General features: G+C 59.2%; 3 protein-coding genes across 4 annotated transcripts; 2 read left to right on the top strand and 1 right to left on the bottom strand.

The window, feature by feature from the left end:
- Positions 1 to 227: 227 nt before the first annotated feature.
- On the top strand, positions 228 to 5,345 carry ZBTB48 (zinc finger and BTB domain containing 48). The gene is made up of 10 exons (XM_064470381.1): positions 228 to 739; positions 834 to 1,075; positions 1,811 to 1,922; positions 2,313 to 2,405; positions 2,758 to 2,844; positions 3,248 to 3,402; positions 3,928 to 4,064; positions 4,486 to 4,650; positions 4,782 to 4,870; positions 4,968 to 5,345. Exons 1-10 carry the CDS (start codon positions 296 to 298, stop codon positions 5,262 to 5,264), a joined length of 1,821 nt encoding a protein of 606 aa, XP_064326451.1. The 5' UTR covers positions 228 to 295; the 3' UTR covers positions 5,265 to 5,345.
- Positions 5,346 to 6,149: 804 nt separating this feature from the next.
- KLHL21 (kelch like family member 21) lies at positions 6,150 to 16,711 on the bottom strand. Of its 2 annotated transcripts, none has more exons than XM_064470378.1 (5): positions 16,413 to 16,711; positions 14,132 to 15,240; positions 12,318 to 12,723; positions 9,290 to 9,362; positions 6,150 to 8,908 (listed from the first exon to the last, which is right to left on the bottom strand). In XM_064470378.1, exons 1-5 carry the CDS (start codon positions 16,709 to 16,711, stop codon positions 8,615 to 8,617), a joined length of 2,181 nt encoding a protein of 726 aa, XP_064326448.1. In that variant the 3' UTR covers positions 6,150 to 8,614. The 2 variants fall into 2 exon arrangements, with proteins under 2 accessions (XP_064326448.1, XP_064326449.1); XM_064470379.1 differs by having other exon boundaries at positions 14,132 to 15,174; positions 16,413 to 16,464.
- Positions 16,619 to 22,048, top strand: PHF13 (PHD finger protein 13). The gene is made up of 4 exons (XM_064470383.1): positions 16,619 to 16,748; positions 17,945 to 18,046; positions 18,493 to 19,045; positions 19,472 to 22,048. The coding sequence occupies exons 1-4, from the start codon at positions 16,710 to 16,712 to the stop codon at positions 19,696 to 19,698; spliced, it is 921 nt and encodes a 306-aa protein (XP_064326453.1). The 5' UTR covers positions 16,619 to 16,709; the 3' UTR covers positions 19,699 to 22,048.
- Positions 22,049 to 23,826: the final 1,778 nt, after the last annotated feature.

Below are 23,826 nucleotides of genomic sequence, written 5' to 3'. Positions count from 1 at the left end.
GGTGCCTCTGGCGTCTTGCGCGGACCTCTGAGGTGCCGGTCCTGCGGGGGGACGAGCGGGCCTGGGCAAGGAGCGAAGCGTGCTCCAACCGGACCCTCGGATCCCCGTCCTGGGCTCCGCTGATCTCCACTCTGCGGGAGGCGGCGGGACCGGTCCCGGTCCGCGTCCCGCCGCCTCCCTCCCCTCCTCCGTCCGCGGCGTCGCGCTCCTTACGTCACATCCGTCGCGTCCTTACTCCGCGTCCGTCGCGCTGCCGAGATGGCGGCGGCGCGCTGGGCCCGGTAGCGGCGCGGCCATGGCGGCGGCGGCGGCTCACAGCGTCCGCGTCCTGCGGGAGCTCAACCGGCAGCGCGCGGCCGGGCAGTTCTGCGACGCGACGCTGGGCGTGGGCGGGCGGGAGTTCCGCGCCCACTGGCCGGTGCTGGCCAGCTGCTCCCGTTTCTTCCGCGCCCGCGGCCCCGGCGGGCCGGTGGCGCTGCCCGAGGGCCTCGCCGACACCTTCCAGCTCCTCCTCGACTTCTTCTACACCGGCCGCCTGGCGCTCACCGCCCACAACCGCGCCCGCCTGCTGGCCGCCGCCGAGCAGCTCGGCGTGCCCGACGCCGTGGCGCTCTGCCGCGCCTTCCGCCCCGCCGCCCCCCGCCAGCGGCCCCGCCGCGCCGCCGCCGCCCCCGCCGCCAGCCGCCCGGGGGAGGCGGAGATCGCGGCCGCGGCGCCCCCGCAGCCCGGCGGCCAGGCGGTGCGTGAGGGGGGCACGGGAGGGCGGGAGGGGAAGGGGGTCAGCTGCCCGCCCGGCGGCGGAGGCGCGGTGACGGCCGCCTGTTCCCTCGCAGGCCACCCCCCCGGCCCCGGAGGAGGCGGCGGCGCGCGATGGCGGGCTGGGCGACAGCGACGCCGACTCCCTTCCCGAGAAAAAGGCCCTGCGGAGCAAAAAGAACCCCCCCCCGGGGAAGGTGCCCGGCGGCCAGGGGGCGGCGGGGACGCCGGGGAGCAGAAAAGGTACAGCGGTGCCGGTTGAGTGCCCCACATGTCATAAAACCTTCCTCAGCAAATATTACCTTAAAGTGCACAACAGGTAAACGCTCTGACTTTTCCTTCCCCTTGCGTTCGCGCGTAGCGACTCGCCCTGCCAGGCTCTGCCCCTTCCCACGGCTCTTCCATGGGGAGTGGGTGAAGGGCCATGCTTGTGCCCACTACTCACCGCGCCGGCGTCCCCCGGTATGGAGGCGGAGGCCCCCTCTGGCCCCGGGGCAGGGGTGCTTTGAGCTGGGGGGTTTATTTGCCTCCAAACCCCACAGTGACTGTCCTGGGCTTCTGCTCTCAGGGGTCGGAGCCAGCCCAGCTCAGAAAAAGGGTGTTGAGGGGCTCTTTCAGGGGACGCACCAGCTGCAGGTGGATGATGGCAAATCGTCCTCCTGGGCGTTCGCAGTCAGCATGGGCTGTGAGGGAATTTGCCTGGGCCGTGGGGAACGCTCCGGCGTGGCCAGGCACTGAGAGCAAAGTGGGTGCCTGCAGCAAGGGCATGAGCTCCAGCTTCGCTCTCCTGCAAGGGGCGAAACTCAGCCCTCCAAAATTGAGGTTTCACAGGGTGCAGCAGGCACCAACAGCTTGACCGCGCTCTGACAGGATCAGTAAAGCTGGCATAAAAGGCGGCTTTCGGGCAACTGTGCATATTGGCGCGGGGTGGGGGGTGTGTGTAAAAGCTGCCTGGTCCTTCCCTCTCCCTTCCTGGTGTCCTCGCCGGGCCTTTTCATACGTCTCTGCTGTTGGACTGGCAGTGACGGATGTTCTCCGTTTGTATTCCCCCTAGGAAACACACTGGAGAAAAGCCATTTGAATGTTCCAAATGTGGCAAATGTTATTTTAGAAAAGAGAATCTCCTGGAACACGAAGCTAGAAATTGCGTGAATCGATCTGAGCAGGTACGCCTGGGATCTGCCACCGGCAGCCTGGAAAGCAGGTGCCATTTTGCAGGAGTGGAATTAGAGCCTTTTTCCAGCCACAGTCCACGTCACACTTGGCTACCAAACAAAAACATCTCATGCACGTGTGACGCAGCCGGGAGCCCCATAGTCGCTCTCTCGATGAGGACAGCAGCGGTTTTTGTCTGATTTACCAGATGACTCTCACTTCATTTCTTTCAAGCACATGAGGATACTCGGTGTACCATAAAGAGATCCAGATCACTGTGGGCAGGGGTTAAACATCATAACCAGGTCCCAGTGCCTGAGTGCCAAGTGCTGGTCTTTGCTGTGGGCTTTGCGTCGGGCTCTTGGTTCTGCAGAAGCCAATGCCTTCCCCGTCTCTTGCAGGTTTTCACGTGTTCGGTCTGCCAGGAGGTGTTCAAGAGGCGAATGGAGCTGCGGCTGCACATGGTGTCGCACACGGGGGAGATGCCCTACAAGGTCAGCAGCGCCTGCCTCTGACATCCCTGTGAATAGCTGCTAGATGTCAGCACGAAGGAAGATGGGGCAAGCCTTTCTGTTTCGGGGCAGCCTGGCCCAACCCGTCAAGGGAGCCGGCTCCCTTCCCTGGTCTGTGGCAGCCGCTGAGGGTCGTTCCCCATCTCTTAGCCAGAACATGTTCCAGGGAGGCACCAAAGCCAGGTGCTTTCTGCGGCCTTACCAGGGTCTTGTGTTCCACATCAGAATGGCGCTCCCCTACCCGGTGCACCGGCATGCTGCCGGTCCTCTCCTCACACTGAAATCGTTGGCTGGGGGGTGGCTGGAAGCTGACCCCCATCTCCTTGTCTTCCAGTGCTCCTCCTGCGCCCAGCAGTTCATGCAGAAGAAGGACCTGCAGAGCCACATGATAAAGCTGCATGGCGCCCCAAAGCCCCATGCGGTAAGGGGAGCGGGTGGCAGGGGGGTTTTGAGAAGAGATTATACTGCGCTCAGGCCCGGCCTAGCGAATGGCACCCGTTGTCCTGTCTGGTTCTGTCTAGCGAGGCGAGGAGTTACAGAGCTTCTGGAAACAGGATTTTTGGGTACAGGAGCAGCCCTTGTCTTTTTTTTTTGGCCCACAGACCCGTGCACTGACCAGCATTTTGTTTTTGTCAGGCTGTCTCATCTCATAAGGTGTCTTGGAGGTGGGGGTGCTGCCACAGCGGGCCGCGGGGAGGGCCCCCACTCAGCAGTGGGCAGGTGGAGGGACGGGTCTTGGGTGGCGAGCGGGTCTGTCGTGGGCGTACGCTGCGAACTGCGCCTGGGTGAGCTGCCTAACCCCGCGCTCTCCTGTGGCCTTGCAGTGCTCAACCTGCTCCAAGTGCTTTCTGTCTCGGACAGAGCTGCGCCTGCACGAGGCCTTCAAGCACCGGGGAGAGAAGCTGTTTGTCTGCGAGGAGTGTGGGCACAGGGCCTCGAGTCGCAACGGCCTGCAGATGCACATCAAGGCCAAGCACAGGTAGGATGTCACCCGTGTCCTCCCATCTGTCACTGGCCCTCCTGGCTGGGTGGTGCTGGGGAGAGGCGTTGGCCGGAGGGCAGCAAGCACCCCTTTTCCTGGAGGTGCTGGGCTGAAACTTCTGCCAGAAATCTGGTGGGGGGCCAGCTGGCATTCTGCTTTTCTCTTCCAAAGGAAGTGCAGGCGGTCGGCACTTCCTATGAGTGTGTGACCGTAGTAATGCAGGCGATAAGGGAATCTCAACAGCCCAGCTAACTCGGGTTCTTGAAGTGGCAAGCACGCAGCAGCTCGCCACACTCGTCCTTGGCATTATGTTTTCTGGGCTGGTTATAATGCCTGAGGGGTGGGAGGCTCCAGCTTGGGAGCCTGTGGCTGCAGGATAGCATCTGTGGGCCTCCAAAATACTTCAGTTTGAGATGAGTTGAAGTAGGATTTAATTAGAACTTTGGGTGAGGAGCAGCAGCTAACCTGAGGGGCTGAGGCTGGCCAAGGCAGAGCTGAAGGGAATGCTTTCCCTGCCCGCAGGAACGAGCGGCCCTACGTTTGCGAGTTCTGCCACCACGCCTTCACGCAGAAAGCCAACCTCAACATGCATCTGCGCACGCACACTGGCGAGAAGCCCTTCCAGTGCCACCTCTGCGGCAAGACCTTCAGGACGCAAGGTATTCCCCTGGGCACGTGGCTGGGGCTGGTCCTGCAGAGCATTGTGCTCCGGCATCCAGGACCTCCAGAAAGCAGCCATGCTGCAAAACCCGCCTCCTCCTGCCCGCTTCCTCCCAGGGAGCAAAGCCATGCTCTTGTGAGCACATGCTAGCACTGGGGAAGGCACGTTCCTGTTACCTCTGTTACCCTTGTGGCACAAAAGAGGAAGAGATTGACAAGTTTTCCCTGGTAACGGTTAGCCCGGACCAGCAGGCTGCTGCTCGTAGTGCTTCTAAGCCTTCCTAACCAGCCTGGCACAGACCGACTGCACCGTGCCTGCGCAGTGTTTGCTGCGGCGTGGCTCATACCTGAGCCCCGGGACGGGGGCCACGTGCTGCACTGCTGACCCGCGCCTCTCCTCCTCTCTCCTGCGAACGGCAGCGAGCCTGGACAAGCACAACCGGACCCACACCGGGGAGCGCCCCTTCAGCTGCGAGTTCTGCGATCAGCGCTTCACCGAGAAGGGGCCCCTGCTGAGGCACATCGCCAGCCGGCACCAGGAGGGGAGGCCCCACTTCTGCCAGATCTGTGGGAAAACATTCAAAGGTAACGGCCAGGGCGTCGAGCTTTCATGTGGCTCTTCAGAAACTACCCTCCTTGCCGTGGCGCGGGTCGGCGTCGCTGCGAGCGTGTACGGCGCGGTGCCGCTGCCAACGGGCTCTCGCTTCCCTTCTCAGCTGTTGAACAGCTGCGTGTCCACGTCCGCCGGCACAAGGGCGTGAGGAAGTTCGAGTGCACCGAGTGCGGCTACAAGTTCACGCGGCAGGTGAGGCCTTCCCTGGCCCCGGGGACCCCCGCAGAGTGCGCCGCACCAGGGGAGCCGGCCCTCACTGGGCCCCTCGTCGTGCCTCTTCCTTTTGCAGGCTCACTTGAGGCGCCACATGGAGATTCACGACCGGGTGGAGAACTACAACCCCCGGCAGCGGAAGCTGCGGAACCTGATCATCGAGGACGAGAAGGCCGTGGTGGTGGCACTGCAGCCGCCCCCGGAGCTGGAGGTGGGCTCGGCCGAGGTGATCGTCGAGTCCCTGTCCCGCGGCTCCCTGGCCGAGGAGATCCCAGTGCAGAGACTCTGCTCAAACGAGAACTTCTCTACAGCAGATGTGATTGAGCAATCGCTAATTATAACGACGACGATTCCTGAAGACTGTGAAACGTAGCGCGCCCGCCCGCGCGTGCCCGTCCTACCAAAACACAATAAAGCGTTAGGCTGGAGCCGCTCTCGGCCGCGCTTGTTCTGAGTTGTGCATCCGCCCCTTCCCCTCCTTCCCGCAACGCTCCCACCCCAGGTTCCAGGGAAATGAAGCTACAATGGAGTTACAATTGGGTCTTAAATGAAGAAACAAACGCGAAGCTACTCAGAATGGCTACTTAAATAAATGTACATATGCTGTACGAGGTGGGCTGTGACTGATGCCTCCGTGTGTGTAATACTGTGAATTGCTTTTTAAGGAGCTATTGTTTGCAGGCGGACAGCTGCCACTCACCCCCTTCCTCCAGCGCAGTCCTCTTGCAGCCACAGCCCGAAAGCTTTCAACTAAAGCTCACCTTCCCGAAGAGCATGGCTCTGGCCGCTTCCTTAAACAGTTGCCAAAAGCATTGTTTCCTCTGTTAAATCTGTGCCTTATTTCTACTGTTTTGTCAATCTTCTGATACTTGCCGTGTCGCTGCCACATTAAAGGCCGGGCAAGCCCCATATTGTCACCCCATTGAGACAATGTAGGTGTCACTTAACCTGAAGCATTATCTCAAGGAGCTGGACAATGCTCTAAGCTCCTGGTTTGAGGTGTGGGGATTTATATTTGTCTGAAATAACATCGATCCAGGGTTGCCGTGACATTGAGAACCCTTTCCTGTGTGTTCCCAGGGTGGGGGCAGATCACCGAGTATACCTGCATGCCCCAAAACCGCAACGGCGCTCTCCCCTTTCCCTCCCTTGTCAAAAATGCAGAAAGTCGCTGGTTTAAACGTACCTTGGACCTGGAATGAGAAACGTTGCAGTAAAAACTTAATTCCAATAATCTGCCCCTCAAAGACAACAGAGATCTGTGTAACAGGTTTTATTTAACTTGACTGCCTCAAGTAAATTTAAAAACAAACTACGAGAATAAAAATACATTATCTGTAAATGTAAAATGCCTTTGTTTCAAAGGATGGTACTTAACTGTACTCAAAGATTTGGACACAATGAATTTTACAAAAAATAAATACAGATCCGTAACTGTTCAGCCGGTTGGGGAATTTGGGGGTGGCAGGTCCAGCAGCGAGCACTACAGTATGAGACAGAATGTGCGTACTATTTATAGTTCGGCATAAATACTTAGGTCTGCGACGCGAGGTCAGCTGTGCAGCGCACGCCGTCTCCGCCCGGCCACCGCACGCCGCCGCGGGGACGGGCTGCTGTGGCCTCGCGGGTCATCGCGCACCCCCCTCGCCTGGATCCCCCGCCGAAGCGGGGGCCCGCCGCACCCCAGCCGCAGCAGCGCCGGGGAGGGTTTCAAACCCCGCCGTGCGGCAGTTTCAAGGCACTGTCGAAGGTTCAGACTTGGAGAACGGCGCAGATCTCGTGAGCGGCTTTCCCAAGTTCCGCAGCTGAGGAGCGCGGCGTCAAATAGCACTCGGGGAAAACCAGGTCTCTTAAAGCTGGAAAAAGCTGATACTGTGGAGATGGGGCTCTGAGGCTGCTCGATCCAAGGGCAAGCCAGAAGGCGTGCAGTCAAGGCTTTCCATCTCTGAATTAAGTTTAAATTCAAATTTTTTCCCTATTGGTTAAATTCGAAAGACGGAAAAAGCGAATGCATCCAGCCAACGCTTCAGCCATCGTCACATGTGACAGGTTTCCCGAAGGTGCGACGCTCGTTTTTGGGTGAGCCATACCGCGGTTTTAGCTGTTTGCTTGTTCAAGAAACATTCCATGAGTAAACTGCAGGCAGCTTCTCTTCAGCTAAGGTAGATAGTGGAAATACGGCCCAAGCCAGCTAGGTCACTTGGGCAAGAATAAAGGCAAATCTTATGGAGGCCAAAAAAACCCAGCAAACCCCAAACAAAAAGAAGAAAAAAATAAAACCACCCCTAAAATAGCTACCTTTCAATCTGCAACACTCTGGCTAACTCCTACACCTTCGCCAAAACACCTCAGCGGCATTTTCCAACCACCCAGATCCCGAGAGCTCCTGCAAACTGTAGGCGCGACAGGCACGAGGCCCCTCCAAAGGTCCGGTGGGTTCCTTCACGCAAGGCGATGCATTTAAAAGCAATTTCTGCATCAAGGTATCTAAACGCTGCCAGCAGTTCTGCAAGCGTGTGGTGAATCTCCTGAGGAAGCTGTGCTCACCTTTCCCGGGAAGTTCGTTCCCCCCTCCCCCCACAAAATTGTACAGTGCTGACTTGGCTCCTTCCAAATGGTGAAGAAATAAGAACTCGCTGCACAGGGCCTATCTGCCCAAGCCAGCGCGCCGGCCGAGAGCGCGGCACAGGAGAACTGGCGGCAACAGCCCTCGCCACAAGCAGCAGCTTTTTCTGCCTAGTTCAGCCCCGCTATCGCCAAGCCGGGTGCCACCGGGAAGGGAGAACGGCTCCTCCCCGAGGGCAGCAGCGGCCAGCCCCAGGAGTCACTCCTCGGGCCAGCTAAGAGGGGCACTCGCTTCTCCTCTTCGCCTTAAAGGAGGGCGCAGCCGGGGTGATCAGAAATGAAACCATCTAGTTGAGAATGTGATTAAGAGACAGATAAGGGTGTTTCTTCTTTGAAGGAAGGAGGGGTTGGAAAACAAACACCTGCAAAAGTTTAAATGCTGCAATTTCAAAAAAAAAGAACCACCACCAAAACATGGGAAGAACTGAAGTTCAGACAAAGGGAGAGGTGAAGCTTCATAACCCAGCCTCGGTGAGATCCCTGCCACAGGGCCTCTGTTCCTCCCGAAGGCACGAGAGGGAACCGAGGACCACAGCGACAGGGCAGGAAGGGCCACGTTCTCCTGTTAACCTCTCAGCCCTCGCAGACCTCCAGCTCTTGCGGGAAGGCCCTTTCCCCTCCTCTGACCATGCAGAGGAAGATGTGCACAGGAGGTCTGCCTTCCTCCGAAGCCAGACCACCGTCCTACCAGACAGACCCTTCCTGAAAAAGAAACCGTAGAAAGGAGTTTGGTGGCAAATGAAGCGTTATGGGGTGAAGGAGCTCCCAGTGAAAGGCATCTGACCAAAAGCCATAAGCTCGATGCTGCGGTGCTGTTCAACGTGGTTGCTTCCCTCAGAGTTCACCCCTCGGGTCTCCTCTGCGGGCAGCGCGGCACCTTCTCCCGCCCCAGAGAAGGGCCGAGGGACGCTGCAGCGAGGCCTCGCCGTCTGCCGCCTGCAGTCCTGCAACAGCACCTCAAACATTCAGAGTTTTCACTCCCTCTATGATCAGTACGTTTTTGCTTCCAAGCACCCGTTTGCCTCTGCCTTCTCTCAAAGGAACACTGGTTCTGGATAACGAACTTGCCTCGAGCCAGGGGCGCAGCGTCCTCCCCTGCTAACGAAGCTCATTAAGGTTCTGGTTGTGAAGGTTTTGGCGCTGCCTGTTTAAGTTGATGGTGTTATCCAGCGTGATGCCGTCATCCTCCTGCGTGGTTTCCGGCATGAACTGTCGGAATATGCTGACGCTGCCGTGCCAGAAGATGGGCTCAGGGAGTCGGCCCACCACGCTCCACGTGCGTGTCTCGGGGTCGTAGGCTTCCAGGACGTCTGAGAGTTCAAACGTGTTATCGTAGCCACCAGAGACGTAGAGCTTCCCGCCGAGCACGGCCACGCTCCCCCCGACGTGCACCTACAATTTAAATAAATACACACAACAATTAGAAAGGAGGGATCTCCCCAGTTAGGCAGACGATCAAGGTGGCGGGTACCATCCTGCAACTGCTCGCTCGGACGGGGCTCGGCGCCCGCCAGCTGCTGCCTCTGGCTCTGAACCAGCGCTGCCCAAGCACTGGCAGGAGACAGAGGTTTCTAGCTTTGCCCAGCTGTTGTGTTCCAGGCCGAGCACCCGGATACGCACAGTCTGGGGTTTTTTTCTTCCAGCTGGCTGCGATACGCTTCAGTGCACTCCAGGTGCAAGGTGTTATAATCTAAAGAGCACCTTGTTTTCCAAAGGCAAATTAAGCCAATTTTTAACACCAAAAGGCGTCCAGTAGGTCAGTAAGCATCCTACCTGAAGCATGGCAGGGATTTTATCCCATTCATTCTTCGCTGGATTGTAAACATCCACCTCAGCTGAGTCGTCTCTGTAGGACATAACATAAAATTACTCTTCTGCATTCTGAAAACCTCTTGCCTGGTGAAGCCCCCAGTTCAACAGCCTGAAACGCCGCCATGAACACTTCTGCTCCTATCCCGCTACGTGTATCAGACACCAAAGGGTTCCCGTGCAAAGGCGCAGGTCTCGAGGCAGACCCCAGCCTCCAGCACGGGCTTCTCCTGCGCCAGCAGTGACGTTCAACCCCAGAAAGTGCCTGGACCTCTCTGCTGCACCCCTGCGCGCGAAGCAGGCTGGCGCCGACGCTGCGCATGTACCACATGTGAGCGCAGGAGCACGTCTTGTATTCTTGGTGCCAGTGACCTACGCCCAGAGAGCCCAAATGCCCCTCTGAGCCTCTCTACAGGCAAAGCAACACACTCTACACTTCCTAGTGTATGCTGAGTTTCAGGATGCTGCTGGGGAGGGCAGGCAGACGAGACAACTGGGGATGGAGCAAGCTGACAGCACGTTCTGACACCACTCCCTAAGTTGGTCGCTCCACCCGAGATGGCGAGGCGAGCTGCTCCAGAATGAGCCCCACTCAGAGCCCAGCGCACAACTACACCACTGCTGAGACAGAAATCACTGCGCAATCCTGAGGGTTTTCTCAAATCTGGTCTTTTTTTTACGTCTGCATCTACAGCAGGGGTGTTCACAGGCAAACTTTCTGCAAGTCTGCATTTCACAGACCGATCTGGCTTCGGTGCCAACTGCTTCAGGGTCTGGAAGAAAAATTACTGCTGTTCTGGAGAGGCTTAAACCTCCATGCACTTCAAAGTAACGGCGTCCCTGCTGCTCGAGTTTTTTGCCAACACCAAATTTAGATGGGCCAGAGGACTCTGAGAAAAGAGCCGGCGGGGGCAGTGTAATCCCCCAAGGCTTCTCTCACCCGCCATACTCGCGAGATGGGAGGGCGACAGCGACAGGTGAGGGATGTTTGCGACGCAGAAACGCGCGCCGCTGACACAAGAATGCGAAGAGGACAGGGTCAGGGCGGCCGGAGAAGTGCTGCCAGCCACTCCAGAACAGTCCTGTGACAGACGGATTCGAAAGGCTGCAAGGAATATTTTGTTCTCTTTGTACCTATCGTGACATCGCACGTTGCCACGCGTTGTGCGGGTGACAAGGTATCGCCGACACCTTGAACGTCATGAATGAATGACATTCATGATGGTGAATCTGAGCGGGGGGGAGTGAAAATAAACAAGAAACCTCACCTACAACAGCAGTGTCTGTTTAGCAAACCATTACATCTAGAAATCCACGCGCTGAGCCTGCGGCGAAGCCGGGTGCGCGCCACGGGACGTTCTGGTTACACTCTGGGCAGCATTCCTAAGGTACCCACATGACACGCGCTTCGAAACCAGTTTCTTCAGTGTGAGTTACTTTTGTGATGTACCTGGAACTGAACTGATATTCAGCTGAGCGGAACAACTTTAACAGGGGCACGTGTAAGCGAGCGCTCCGAGCCCCACGGAGCTGCACTGAGCCAACCTTTCTTGCTCAGAGCTGCTCAGAGCCAAGAGCTGGTACCTGCCCTGGGACACAGCGCTTGGGACAAACGCTGCTGCCAAGCTGCCTGTACCTGGAAGAACCGCTGCTGTTCACAACGCTTCCCGTAACTAACGGCAGCAGGCGACTCAAATACTTCCAAGTATGAGGCTGAAAAGCCCGACAGACTGGAAAGGAAATGAGGGGCAAAGGCAGTTCCAGGCACTGGAGACAGTCAGGCCAGGACGTTCTCTCCCGCCTCAGGGTTAGCTCTAAGGAGGATGCAGCTGAAGACCTAAGCCTCGCTGCTACGCTGTATTTATAGTTATAAAACTAGTCCCACTAGAGAGGATTGTCAGTGAGAAGATTTAGGCTGAGCTATTAAAACTAACCAAAAAATGAGTTTGTGACTTTTATTCGTAACCTATTCCTCTGACCTCTAAAGATTATCTCACAGCTTTACACAGAGCAGCAGTCCACGTGCAGCACATGAAACCAGGGGAGGGAAAAAACCTGACCCCAATAATCTCCTCATTAATTCCTGCAGGTGCCTAAGTGATCACAAATCCTGAAGGGTCAATCATCAGTATTTTAAAATGGAAGAGAAAAAGGAAAACCTAGAGAATTGGCTTGCGACAAGTAGCCAAATAGCTAGAACCCCCCTGCCAGTATTTACCGAAACAGGTGACAAACTGCTCTCTGCAAACAACCGCCAGGAACCGAGACACTCGGCCGAACCCGAATGAATCAAATAAAAGGTCTTGGGTAGGAGCTGCTGCTTTATGCAAAGCCAAGAGATTAAAAAAACCCAAAAGCATCTGGAAGCCACCACAGAAGTCTATGTTTGCTCAGAGTCAACACAAGACGAAATGCTTCAGCGCTAGCATGCCTTTCAGCTTATTTTTAATGAAGTGGATAACTGAAGTATTTGCGCCACCAGGACGGCTTCAGATGGGTAATTAAGTCCCAATTTGGAAAGGCGCTTAAAAATAGTAACCAATCATTTCACCCTCAGTCCTCTTATCTCTGCTGAGACGGAGGATGTCCTCTCCTGCGCGACAGTTTAACGTTTTCTTGGAGCTTACTGGCTTATTTATAGCAACAAGGCGGGGGGTGAACCAGAAGCCAAGAAAACCGAGAAGTCTATTTCCCAGCAGGGCTGCTGGCTTCAGCCAGATTTATACCTGGCTGTTCCCCAGCCTGTGGGTTTAGGACCAGACACTTTTACACCGTTTTAAGTGTAGCTCTTTGAGGTCTAGCTACAACAGCACTAAAGAAAAGAGGTGTGGTGGTTTACAGACCCACCTGCACATTCAGAGGAAGCGCTGCCGTGCTTTCCCAAGGCAGCGCTCTCCTACAACCACCCACAAAATCCACACACCTTCCTGGGGAAACCCTGGGCTTGCCTTGTGGGGATGTGGGGAGGGGGGTGATCGCTCCCATTACTCACCTTATGAAGTACATGAGGCCATTGAGAGTGACGGTCTTTGGGGCGAAGGACCAGGGAGGCAGGTGGCCGCAGTTCACGAGGGACCAGAGGTCGCTGTCGGGGTCGTAGCACTGCATAACCATGGACTCCTTGCCAGCCAGGGAGCCTATGGCGAACAGCTTGCCGCGGCACGAGGTGGTGGAGCAGTTGTCCATGGGGTAGAGCATGGGCTGCAGAGCCTCCCAGCTGTCCACCGAGTGGTCGTAGCGCTCCGTGCTGTCGGAGGCGATCACGTACAGCAGCCCGTCCAGGACCGTGGAGCTGTGGTATTCTCTGGCTTTCAGCATGGGAGATACCTCCGTCCACTCGTTCACGCTGGAATTGTACCTCCACACACAGTCGTACAGCCTGGACCCGTCCGACCCTCCTGCAGCACAGCACACCGCATTTCAAAGCGTGGTTTCGCAAAGGAAAGTACTATGGGGTGATGGAGGAGAGGGCTCGGCTCCGGCCCGTGATCTTTGTTCTGTCTTCCAGCTACATCTTAATACCCACCCCTCTGTTCTGCTTCCCAGGGGCGTACATTATGAAAATATTTCAGTACTGGGGGACGACAGCAGCGTGCACTGCGAGGATTTTAACGGAACCTTTGCACCGTTTCTATCCCAGCAAGCCCGGAAGGATTTCTGCCATGTTGGTCCTAGGCTGCACTCAGCCATGACTCAAAACGAGTCTCCCAGGTTTGACTACCTCCATCCTTTCAAATAACCATTTTCTTCCCCATTTTGCAACCCCCACTCCGTCACTATCCAGAAGCTTCTGCGATGTAGCAGAGACTAACACTCACCAGCGCCTGGCTGCTGCAGCAGCGTCACCACTGGCAGCACGGAAACCCTCCAATGCTGACACTAAGCAGAACATCCCAAGATCCCCGCCAGCAGCAGCCTCGCCAAAGCACGGGGCTGCCAGCAGCACTGGCGCCCCCAGACCCGCCGGGGGTTGCTCCGGAAAGCTCCCACGGGACGTACGGGCATCCATACAAACGAGCCCTGTGGCAGCCCATCATTTTCACAACTCTGCCTTTAAAGCAGAGCCTTGTTTTCTGCTCATGACTAGAAGACAAACAGTTTTCTGTTCACCTACACTTGACCTGCCCTTCAAATCTTTGTCAGTGCGTCCTGCGTGCCCAGAGCAAGCTGTTCTGCAGCGCCTGGTTTTCCAGACCTTGGTTTGTCACAGCCACCGGAGGGCTGCTGCTCCAGCTATGGGGATGTAGTTCAAAGGAGGCATCTATATGCAGATTAACAGCCAAATTTACACATCTGTGTCACCTTGACAGAAGCAAATATAGCCCCAGTGGACTGCGAGGAGTCAGGATTTGTGCTGGGGAAGGTCCCGTGACTCACAGGCGCTGGTTGGCTGAGGAACCCGGGGCTTTCTGACTCGCCTCTGCCTCAGGCATGCGCTCGGCTTGTGATTCACGGGGCCCTGAACCCAAACACCTTCTCTGCAGAGAGAAATTCAAAATCCTCTCAGGTCACTCCTGTCCCCCGGCGTGAGCAGTTAGAAAGTTCTACCAGTGCAAGACCTGTGACTTCTGCCCACATGCTCAGGAACATCAGTCCTGACAAAACACTTCACGGATTGAGATTAGCTGCTAAACCCGGCACTGACTCTGGGAGTCCCTATGCCTGTCTTCAGGCTGCAGTCGTACTGAGCCCGAGCAGAGTTTCAGACTCTCTGCTACCCTGAGAAAAGCCAAGTTTCGCTACTAGAACCCATGTATTTTCAATGGAAAACTCAACACTGGCACTTTTCTGCCCCGCATGCCTTACCAGTGACATAGATGTCGTTGCCCAGTGCGGCGACACTGTAGCCCCCGCCCAGGTGCTCGGGGAACTCGGCCAGGTAGCGCCAGTGGCCGGTGCGTGGGTTGTAGCAGTCGACAGTGACGAGCTCGTCGCAGTCACGGTCGCAGCCGCCGACGAGGACGAGGATCTCGGCCAGGCCGGTGGAGGGCCGGGGGCGCATGCGGGCGCAGGGTCCGCGGTCGTGGCGGTCGAGGCGGGCGGCCTGGAAGTCGCGGGCCTCGCGCAGAAGGCGCAGGCAGGGTGGGCAGCGGGCCACCAGCGGCTCGCCCTCCACGTGGGCCAGCAGGTAGAAGCGCCGCACGAAGGGCAGGCGGACGTGGGCCAGGAGCTGGGGCAGCAGCGGGGCGCGGGCGGCGGGGTCAGCGCGCACCCAGCGCAGCGCCAGCTGGAAGGCGGCCTCCTCCTTGGGGACGCAGAGCCCGTCGTCCCGCAGGTAGGAGAGGAGGCGCGGCAGTGGCAGCCGCTCCAGCTGGGCGCCCAGCTCGCCCACGTGCCGCAGGACGAAGCGGTGGGCGGCAGCTGCCAGCGCCGGGCAGGCGAAGGCCTCGGCGAAGTCCTGCATGTCCAGGGCGTTGGCAGGCTCCAGCTGGCGTGCCAGCCAGGCGCCGCAGGCCTCCTTGACGGCAGGGAACTGCAGCAGGTCGGCGGCGCGCAGCAGGCGCTCGGCGATGTCGGGGCCCAGCCCGCCCACCCGGCCAGTGTAGGCGAAGTCGAGGAGGCGCGCCAGGCACTCGGGCTCCACGCCGTGCAGCCGCACCCGCTCGGCCCGCGCCTCCCGCAGCGCCCCGCCAAACATGGCACGGAAGTAGCCGGAGGCGGCGGCCAGGACGGCACGGTGCGCCCCAAACTCCCGGCCGCCCGCCACCACCGTCACGTCCAGCAGGCTCCGCTCCGCTCGCAGCGCGCTCAGCCCCCGCAGCAGCAACACGGCGTGCGCCGGCTCCCCCGTCGCCGCCGCCGCCGCCGTCCCACCGCCGCTGCTGCCTGTGCTCGCCGCCATGCCGTGCCTGCGGGAGAGCACACGCTGTGTCACGCCTTGCAGGGAGCCCTCGGGATTGAACCCCTCAGAGCAGCTTGTGGGACAGAGAAAATAAAAGAAAAAAAGAAAATGAAAAAAAAAAAACAACAACAGAAAAAGGTGGGTTAACACAGGGAAAAACGTTCTCTGGCCAGGGAGCAGGATAAACTAAACAGCCCTCGAAAACATCCTCGTTCCCCTGTCACGGAGAAGCAGCAGTTGCATAACGTGCTGGCACTGCCAGCAGCCTTCCCTGCTTAGTCTAATTATATTTTTAAGAAGCCCGTGCTGAAGTTTCCCAGGATTAAGGCAGCCTCACAAGAGCCGGGCAGAGCTCTGTAAACCCGATAGCTTGGCGAGCGTCGCGCCTAAGCCCCTGGGCGCCTCGTCTCCTGCGTGGGGTGCCCAGCGGGAGCGGCCCCCGACGCTCTTCGGGGAGGACGGCCGGGTCTTCCTCGGAAGCGAGGCGCCGGAGGGGGTGCTCCCAGGGGCCCCGGCGCCGAGCCCCGGCTCCGCGGTGCCGCTGGTTACGGAAGGCCAGGCTCGGCCCCGCAACGCCGGAGACCTCCAGCGCTTTGGCCAAAGGCGCTACAGCTGGTGCCCGGCCAGGCGCCCCCGGCCCTGCTCGCACCAGCTGCCTCGCCAATCGCTTCCAGCCACACAGACACCGTAGGAGCGGAGTAAATTCTTCTTCACTCAACTCATGGCGTTTTCAGCCTTTTTGGGCGCAGCGGTGCTGCGTAACGTGCAGCGGAGCACGTGTGGGGGCCGAGCGGGACGCCTCCCCGGCGGGAGCAGACGGCGCGGATCGCTGGAGAGCGGGCCGGGGGCGGCGGGGCCGGGGGCGGCCTGGGCTGAGGCGTGGGGCGCCCCTCCGGGACCGCCTGCGGGGGCCGAAGCCGCCGCCGGTTACAGGGGGCCGGGCGGGCACGGAGCGAGGCTGGAGCAGGGCGGCCCGTTGTCACCGGGGCGGCGAGGGCGGGCCGCGCTCCCGAGGCCGGCGGGGAAGGAAGCAGCCATCGCCGCCGGGTGTCGGGGGCGAGGCGGGAGAGCGGCGCCAGGGCGAACACTGACGAGTTGGCGAGGGGCCCCTGCCCTGCCCGCCCCGCCGCCGGGCCCTGCTCCGCGGTAAACCGAGGGCCACCCCCTCCCACCACGGCCCGCTGCAGCGGGGCCCGGCCAGCGCCCGCCCCGGTAACAGGCCGCCCCGGCGCCCCCCGAGCTCACCTAAGCTCCACGCTCCGCTCCCGCCGCCGCCGCCGCCACCGCCGGCCCGGCCCCGCCCTCCCGCGGCCCCGCCCTCCCGGGCCGCCGCTCCCGGCAGCCCCCGCGCCCGCCGCCGCGCAGGCCCGGCCTACGGCTCCCGCCGGCCCCCGCGCGGGCGGACTACCCTTCCCGGCAGCCCCCGCGCGGGCGGCCGCCCCTTCGCCGCCTCCCGCCGGTACCGAGCGGTTCGCGGGTGTCGGCGCTGCCCGGTTACCGCCGCTGCCGCACCGGTCCCGTCTCTGCCTCCCGCGCCGGGACATGGACTCCGATTCCTGCGCCTCCCCGTTCGCCCCGGAGGTGAGCCGGGCCGCCGGGGGTTGGCGAGGGAGGGGGTGGGGGGCGTCTCCCGCCGCCCGGTCCGGCTCAGCTCGGCTCGGCCCGGCCCGGCCCAGCCGCCGGTGCCCCCCTCCCCGCCGCTACCCCCCCCACCGCGGGGCCGGGGCCATCTTGTACCTCCCGAGCAAGGAATGGCGGCGGCGCGCCCCGCCGTGTCCTGCCGGGGGGGGACGGCCCGCCCGAGGGCCCGGTACCGAGACCGGGGGTGCGGGGCGGTGCGGGGGGCGGCGGCGCTGCCCGGCTGCCACCGCCGCGGGGGGTGGGGGTGGGGCGGCGCGGGGAGCGGCGGCGGCGGGCGGGGCCGGGGGGTGGCGGGGAGCGGCGGGGGCCGAGGGGTGGCGGGGAACGGCAGAGCCGGGGAGCGGCGGGGGCCAGCGGAGCCGAGCGGCGGGAAGTGGCGGGGTCGGCGGAGCCGAGCGGCGGGGGCCGGGCGGCGGGGGGTGGCGGGGAGCGGCGGGGGCCGGGTGGCGGGGAGCGGCGGGGTCGGCGGAGCCGAGCGGCGGGGGGTGGCGGGGAGCGGCGGGGTCGGCGGAGCCGAGCGGTGGGGAGCGGCGGGCCCGGGGGGCGGCGGGGGCCGGGCGGCGGGGAGAGGCGGGGAGCGGCGGGGGCCGGGTGGCGGGGAGCGGCGGGGTCGGCGGAGCCGAGCGGCGGGGGGTGGCGGGGAGCGGCGGGGTCGGCGGAGCCGAGCGGCGGGCCCGGGGAGCGGCGGGGTCGGCGGAGCCGAGCGGTGGGGAGCGGCGGGCCCGGGGGGCGGCGGGGGCCGGGCGGCGGGGAGAGGCGGGGAGTGGTGGGGCCGGCGGAGCCGAGCGGTGGGGGACGGCGGGGCCCAGCGGAGCCGAGCGGCGGGGGCTGGGCGGCAGGGAGAGGCGGGTGGTGGTGGGGGGCGGCGGGGTCGGCGGAGCCGAGCAGTGGGGAGTGGCGGGGGGCGGCGGGGTCGGCGGAGCCGAGCGGGGGGGAGCGGTGGGGTCGGCGGAGCCGGTTGGCGGGGAGAGGCGGGGTTGGCGGGGAGAGGCGGGGAGCGGCCGGGGGCCAGCGGAGCCAAGCGGCGGGGGCTGGGCGGCAGGGAGAGGCGGGGGGTGGCGGGCCCGAGGGGCTGCGGGGAGCCGCGGTACCCCCCGCCCCGCCCGTCCAGGCTGACCTCCGCCCCGTCCCCGCAGGACTTCTCCCCCGCCTCCCGGCGGCACCGCACCGTGGAAGACTTCAACAAGTTCTGCACCTTCGTCCTGGCCTACGCCGGCTACATCCCGTACCCGCAGGAGGTGAGGGGCGCGGGGGCGGCCCCCCGGTCCCGCAGCAGCAGCGCCCGCCGGGTTTCTTTTTTTTTTTTTTTTTTTTGTGTGTGTGTGTGTTAAAACCAGCCGCTGCGAGAAGGCGACGCCTCCGCGCCGTATCCCTGAAACAAAAGGGGAACTACGGCTGCCTGGGAGGGTCCGGAGCGATGGGGTGGGAGGCAGTTTTTTGGGTGGGGTGAAAAAAAGTACGGATCCCGGAATCGCTCGCTCAGCCTCCCGGGGCCGTGGGCAGCTCCGGGCTGCGGCTCTGCCCAGTGGGAGATCCCTGCGGCGGGCGGGGAGAGCGGGAGCTGGCGCTTGGGTGAGACCGGCCGTGCGAGGCAGCGCCTCGGGGGAAAGGGCGCAGCGCCTCGGCACCGCACGCCCGTTGGCTCTGAATTAATGCTTTTATCCGCTTTCTCAACGTTTTACAGGAAACGCCGCTGAGGAACAGCCCCAGCCCTCCCAACAGCACCGGAGGCACGATTGACAGCGATAGCTGGGATCCCCGGTTTAATGACATCCCCTCTTCCGTTTCCCTGCCCGCCAAGAACAGAAAGAACTTCAGTCAGCTTAAGCGAGCAAAACCATACGGTTCCCTGTTCCAGCGGGCAAAACCCAGCAACTTCCTGCCGGAGCGAAAGCAAATTGATAAGATCAGGAAGAAGAAAAAGCTGAAGAGGAGGGAGACGGAGGTGTCTGCAGAGGAGGACTATGAGGAGAAGCTGCTGGAGCTGGAGGTGGAGGACTCTTACGTAGAGACACCGATGAGCCCCTCGTCGGAGGGCGACCCTCAGTCTGCGACCGAGCACTGCTCGGTGTGGGACTCTGACACACCTTCCAGCGTCTCCTACCCTGCCGTGTCGGCCGAGCAGGCGGTGGAGATCCAGAGCGTGGGCAAACGAACAGTCATTCGGCAGGGCAAGCAGGTGGTCTTTCGGGATGAGGATGGCACCGGCGACGATGAGGACATCATGGTGGATTCGGGTAGGTGGCCTGGCTGTCGAAAGAGGCTTAGCCAGGTGGAAGCCGTGGTGCTGTCACCCGTCTCTTGGGCTCTTTACTTGTAGCGTGAGGGTAACACCAAGGTGTGGTGCCTAGGCAGAATTCAGTAGCGGCTGGGTTTTTGGGGGAAGAGTGGGGGGTGGTTGGCTGCTTTTGCAATGACCTGAGTGAAAAGCTGCGACTTTGCAGAAGCAGCCGGTTCTCCCCTCCCGGATTACGGCCTCTCATGTATTGCTGAGAGTCTCTTCCTGTGCAAGAGAGATTATTTTCTCTTAAGACATGGAAAAATCAGCCAAGTACCTGTCTTTCAAACCCAGGTAGTTAATTTAGCGAGAAAGTAGAGTAACTTCCTGGTGCCGGTGAGAGGCGTTGGCCGTTAAAAACATAGCTTGCTGTTTCTCTTTGCAGATGACGACTCGTGGGACCTGGTCACTTGCTTCTGCATGAAGCCCTTCGCCGGGCGGCCTATGATCGAGTGTAACGAGTGCCACACCTGGATCCACCTCTCCTGCGCCAAAATCCGCAAGTCGAACGTCCCAGAGGTCTACATATGCCAGAAGTGCCGGGACTCCAAGTTTGACATTCGCCGTTCGAACCGCTCCCGGACGGGCTCGCGCAGGCGCTTTCTGGACTAGGGGAGGGAGGCACGTGCTGGTGCGCCGCTTGGGCGGGCGGGCGAGCTGTGGACGCCGGCCGGGAAGAGCTCCCCGAACTGCTGCTGCTCAGGCTGAAGGGCTGCCTGGCCGGCCCGCGCTAACAGGGACAGGGAATCGCCAAGTCATGGGCAGCCGGGGCTGGAAGAGGCCAACTGGTCAAAACTGCTGCTAGATACCGATTAGCTCAAGGGACAGACTAAGCTCTCTGGGTTCGGTGGGCTTTTATCCGGTTACAACTACAAATTGGGTGATGTCTGGGGAATGTATAATACCTTTGCCACATGCGTTTTCTCATCCCATCGGGAAACTGCAAACCTCCTCTGTGCTAGGAAACTACTCCTCCTCCAAAGAGGGAGGAAGAGGAGGAGGGAGTCTATGTGAAGAGTCTGAAAAGTAAATGGCCGTGTGTTTTAATGTAATATTATACCTGCCCATTTGTCCGTATATATCGATCTTAGATGTTCTAAGGCTCTGTAGGAGCGAGTGTCAATTCATACCGACCTCTGCGCTATCTGCCTCCTCTTCACTGGGCCCGGGCAGCAGGGCAGCTCTGTGATTTGGCATCGTTCAAGTGAAAACAGGACTTCTTCCTGCCCCGAGGGACCGGCACGCTTAAAGGAAGAGAGCAGCCCTTTTTCTGGACAGGCAGCGCTGGGGATTAGCAACATCGGATTTCTTCCTAGAAGGTCTCTTCTTACGGTGACTTTTCGTGACTTTGTTTTGCATGATCGGCTCAAATGTGTGTATGGGGGGATACTGTTTGCTCTGTTTCCCGGCCCCTCGTTAAACTCTAAGGTGCTCTTTTAAGAAGATGCTGACTCTTCCTTTTCTCAACCCAGAATTCAAATGTGGATTGTAAAACGGGCCGTAGTAAACTTAGAACCTGGCAGGTCTGGTTTGGGATTTGATCATTTCCATCTGAGTACTACAGCTGAGTTGGCTTCTATTTTCACTGTTTGTTTTTTGAGACTGGATTTGTAATCAAAAAACCGGAATCTTTAACTTATTGGTTGCAAATTATACAGATAAAAGCAAATACAGGCTATGCAGCTAGCAAGATGAAGTGCAATGAAGATCCATGCGGTGCAGGGGAGGACAGGAGAGCACCGAGGCCCCTGCCAATGCTCCAGTCCCTCGACGGGACTTCCTGGGGGAGTCGAGGCTCGTACGCAAGGCCATTGAGATGGCAGCGTTGTTCCTTGATGACCAAACAGCGAGCTGTCTGTATCGCACAAACTCGGCTTACATTTTGAGGTATTTCTCTGCAAGTTACGCCTGATGAACAACGTCGTGCTCTGTCCGGCAAGACCATGAGGCGAGGGGAGTCGCTGGTACCGCGGCCGAAGCGAGACTAGCCACGTTGGTGGGAAGGTGTCCACGTTAGTCCTGCAGATGCACCGTGTTAGACCACCGCCTTACCCGAGTACTGGCTCATCAGGAGATGCATCCTGGTGATGGCCAAGGGTCCTTCTGGTACCCAGAGTCAGGCACCCTCCTTCAGATGTCTGCCTCGGGGCTGGCAAAGCTTCAGGCAGACAGGCCAGTGTTCAGTGCCCTGGGGCTCCGCTGCGGGGGACGCGGGGGTGCGAGGGGTCTGCTGGCCCCAGTCAGGATGGCGGAGCTGCACGACGTGCAACCATTCTTCAGTGCTTCTTTACAAAAACCCTGTTCCACTGAGCTGCAACAACTGACTCTGGGTTCTGAAAACCAGCTCCAGCTCGGTAAAATCTTAAGACCATGACCGTGGTATGCTGTCTTCCAGAAGCTTCATGGAACCACCAAGGAGTTTGCCAAAGACTTGTCCCCGACGGCTGCCTGACTGTTCTTTGCAGCCAGAAAAATAACCAAAGTTCTCAAATGCTGCCATTTCACTCTGCAAACAGAAAGGCTTTGGAAGATCCCGGTCACAAGCTGCGTAAGGGCTGGACCTGCTCTGAAAATTGGTATCTCTGTGTTTACAGCGTGTCTGCAATTCAACCGGACCTCTGCGGAGTGCGTTCCTGAAGCTTTTATGGGAGAAATGGCAAACTGCCAAGCGAACTGCCTCTTTTTCACAGAGGTTCGATACTAATCAATGTGACTGACTCTTGTTCTGTTACCTTTTCAGATTTATCCCAATAGATGGTGTCTGACAAGTCCAGCACGTTACAATATCAGCAGAGAGAGAAAAAAAAGTAACATCTCCATTCTTTTAGTTCATCACTTTCAGCCATGTATAATTATAGTTTAATTCAGAACTTTATTTTTTCATTAAAACTGTTTTAATGAACCATGTTTTTTTCTGAAATGTGAAACAAGTGAACAATGATTTTGTTTTATTCTGAACTCAGGAGACTGCTGTTATGATTTACTGGTGTGTAAAGCAGTTGTGCCTGGCGGTGCAGAACTTGACGCTTCACATGCTCTTCCCTAAACAATACACAAAGTCGGGTACGGGTGGGAAGTGCTGAAAACGTATCTTTCACACGCTGACAGGTATCCCCACCTCTCTGTAGCAGTTGCTCCTTGCCCAGCCTTCGCTGTAAGGTAAATGGCGGCAGGGCCCCGTCACTGGTGCGGGGACGAGCACAGAGCAGGACAGCGATGGGAGGCAGGCGGTGCCTGCAGGAGCCCAGAGAGGCTGAAGGCAGCTGGAATGCTGTGCTGGGCTTGCTGATAGGGACCTGCCGAAGGCTGGCATGAGCCCAGGAGGAGAGGGCTTGGGTCAGCGCACCTATGGTGTCGGCAGCACGCAGTCCTAGCAGGAGTCCTTCATGCAGAGTGCCTGAAAGGTAGGCTTGGCGTGTAGAAGCTGGGCCTGGGGCAGGGCAAATCCCTCTGGGTGAGACTGGGTGACCCCACGCCAGTCCCACTTGCCTGAGAGCTAGATCTTGGCTGGGCTGTACCTGCCTTGTGAAGACTGACCTGCTCAGCCAGACCCAAACCAAAACCACTGTAAAACCTCTGGGAGCTGTGCTGAAGGAACGCTCCTTCCCTCCCACCCCTGCCCCACTGCAGGGTGGCACCGAGGACCCCAAACCGCCAAAGGGGTGCTGGTGTCTTGGCGCCAGCCCTCAGCTCCTGTATGTGCACGACCCCGAAGGCACTGCTGCTCAGCCAGCTGCCTTCAAAGCAGCTGCCTTACCACCTCGGAAGGTTAAAAGATGGCTCAACTCTTTGGAAATGGCATTGGATCATATTAGAAGCTAAGCTCTGGTTGCTTCTATTTTAATTGTTTGTAATTTTGTATCATATAGACTGATAAACAGAAGTCCCAGGGGAGTTGTAGTTGTAAAATGGCAGCATCTCACAGAGCAGAAATGGTGGTGTTGGAAGTGGCAGTTACTCGAGTAGGGCTATTCCTTATAAATGTTCTTTAAAACTCTGCACTGATAGAGAAAATATGGAAGAGAGAGGAGGAGGTGGGCTGGGGGAGCAGGAGAGACTGACCCAATACCTGGCTCCAAGGGAGACAGACAGCACAGGCAGCGAACTCCACCGTGTGGACACAATTCAGCAACGCTTGACAATTACAAACACTGCAGGGAAGCAAAAATGGAGCTTTAACTACTGCAGAGGAGAACCTGCTGCAGCAGCCTCGTGGACAGGGAAAGGCACTCACAGTACCTGAAAGGAGGGGAAAAGCAAGAGTCTGAATCCTCGGTGGGCTGATCTGGCAGGAAGAACCAAGCTATATACTTTTTATGATGTTTAGCCAGGGAAGGGGGCAAGGCCTGTGTCAGTATTAATCATGAGGCATTTTACTTTAACGAGAGTTGCAAATTCAGATGTTCAAAGTACAAAGTTAACGTTCATCTGTCCCTTGCACAAACCTCTCTGCAATTAGAGAGAAAGATAATTTCATACTGCTGGGGGCACCCAGCACAGACGGGGAAGGCAGGAGAACTGACTCGGTTCTCTGACAAAGAACACAGCTGTGATTAAGAGGAAAGCACCTGCTCGACTCCAAGTCCTGGCCAGGCGGCTGAGCCACCTTCAGGTATGAACGTGCTGGCTGAGTTGCACCGGAGGAGATTTAGATGGCTTTTGCAGCAGAACCAGCGCCTGGAGCTCTGGCTCCCTGGAGCCTTTACTGGCTGGGCCACCCTGGGACGTGGTTGTCAAAGC

The sequence above is a fragment of the Phalacrocorax carbo genome, chromosome 20 (genome assembly GCF_963921805.1).
Source record: "Phalacrocorax carbo chromosome 20, bPhaCar2.1, whole genome shotgun sequence".
NCBI lineage: Eukaryota > Metazoa > Chordata > Aves > Suliformes > Phalacrocoracidae > Phalacrocorax > Phalacrocorax carbo.
The sequence above is the reverse complement of the archived record's forward strand: the minus strand, read 5'-3'. Positions and strand labels throughout refer to the sequence as shown.

Coding starts and splice junctions, on each gene's coding strand:
- KLHL21 (XM_064470378.1), bottom strand. CDS start 16,711: ATGTCCCGGCGCGGGAGGCAGAGACGGGACCGGTGCGGCAGCGGCGGT. Junction 12,724..14,131: donor CAACGACATCTATGTCACTG/GTAAGGCATGCG, acceptor GCTGTGCTGCAG/GAGGGTCGGACGGGTCCAGG. Junction 8,909..9,289: donor AAATCCCTGCCATGCTTCAG/GTAGGATGCTTA, acceptor TTTAAATTGTAG/GTGCACGTCGGGGGGAGCGT.
- ZBTB48 (XM_064470381.1), top strand. CDS start 296: ATGGCGGCGGCGGCGGCTCACAGCGTCCGCGTCCTGCGGGAGCTCAAC. Junction 3,403..3,927: donor CACATCAAGGCCAAGCACAG/GTAGGATGTCAC, acceptor CCCTGCCCGCAG/GAACGAGCGGCCCTACGTTT. Junction 4,871..4,967: donor GCTACAAGTTCACGCGGCAG/GTGAGGCCTTCC, acceptor TTCCTTTTGCAG/GCTCACTTGAGGCGCCACAT.
- PHF13 (XM_064470383.1), top strand. CDS start 16,710: ATGGACTCCGATTCCTGCGCCTCCCCGTTCGCCCCGGAG. Junction 16,749..17,944: donor CCTCCCCGTTCGCCCCGGAG/GTGAGCCGGGCC, acceptor CCGTCCCCGCAG/GACTTCTCCCCCGCCTCCCG. Junction 19,046..19,471: donor GGACATCATGGTGGATTCGG/GTAGGTGGCCTG, acceptor TTCTCTTTGCAG/ATGACGACTCGTGGGACCTG.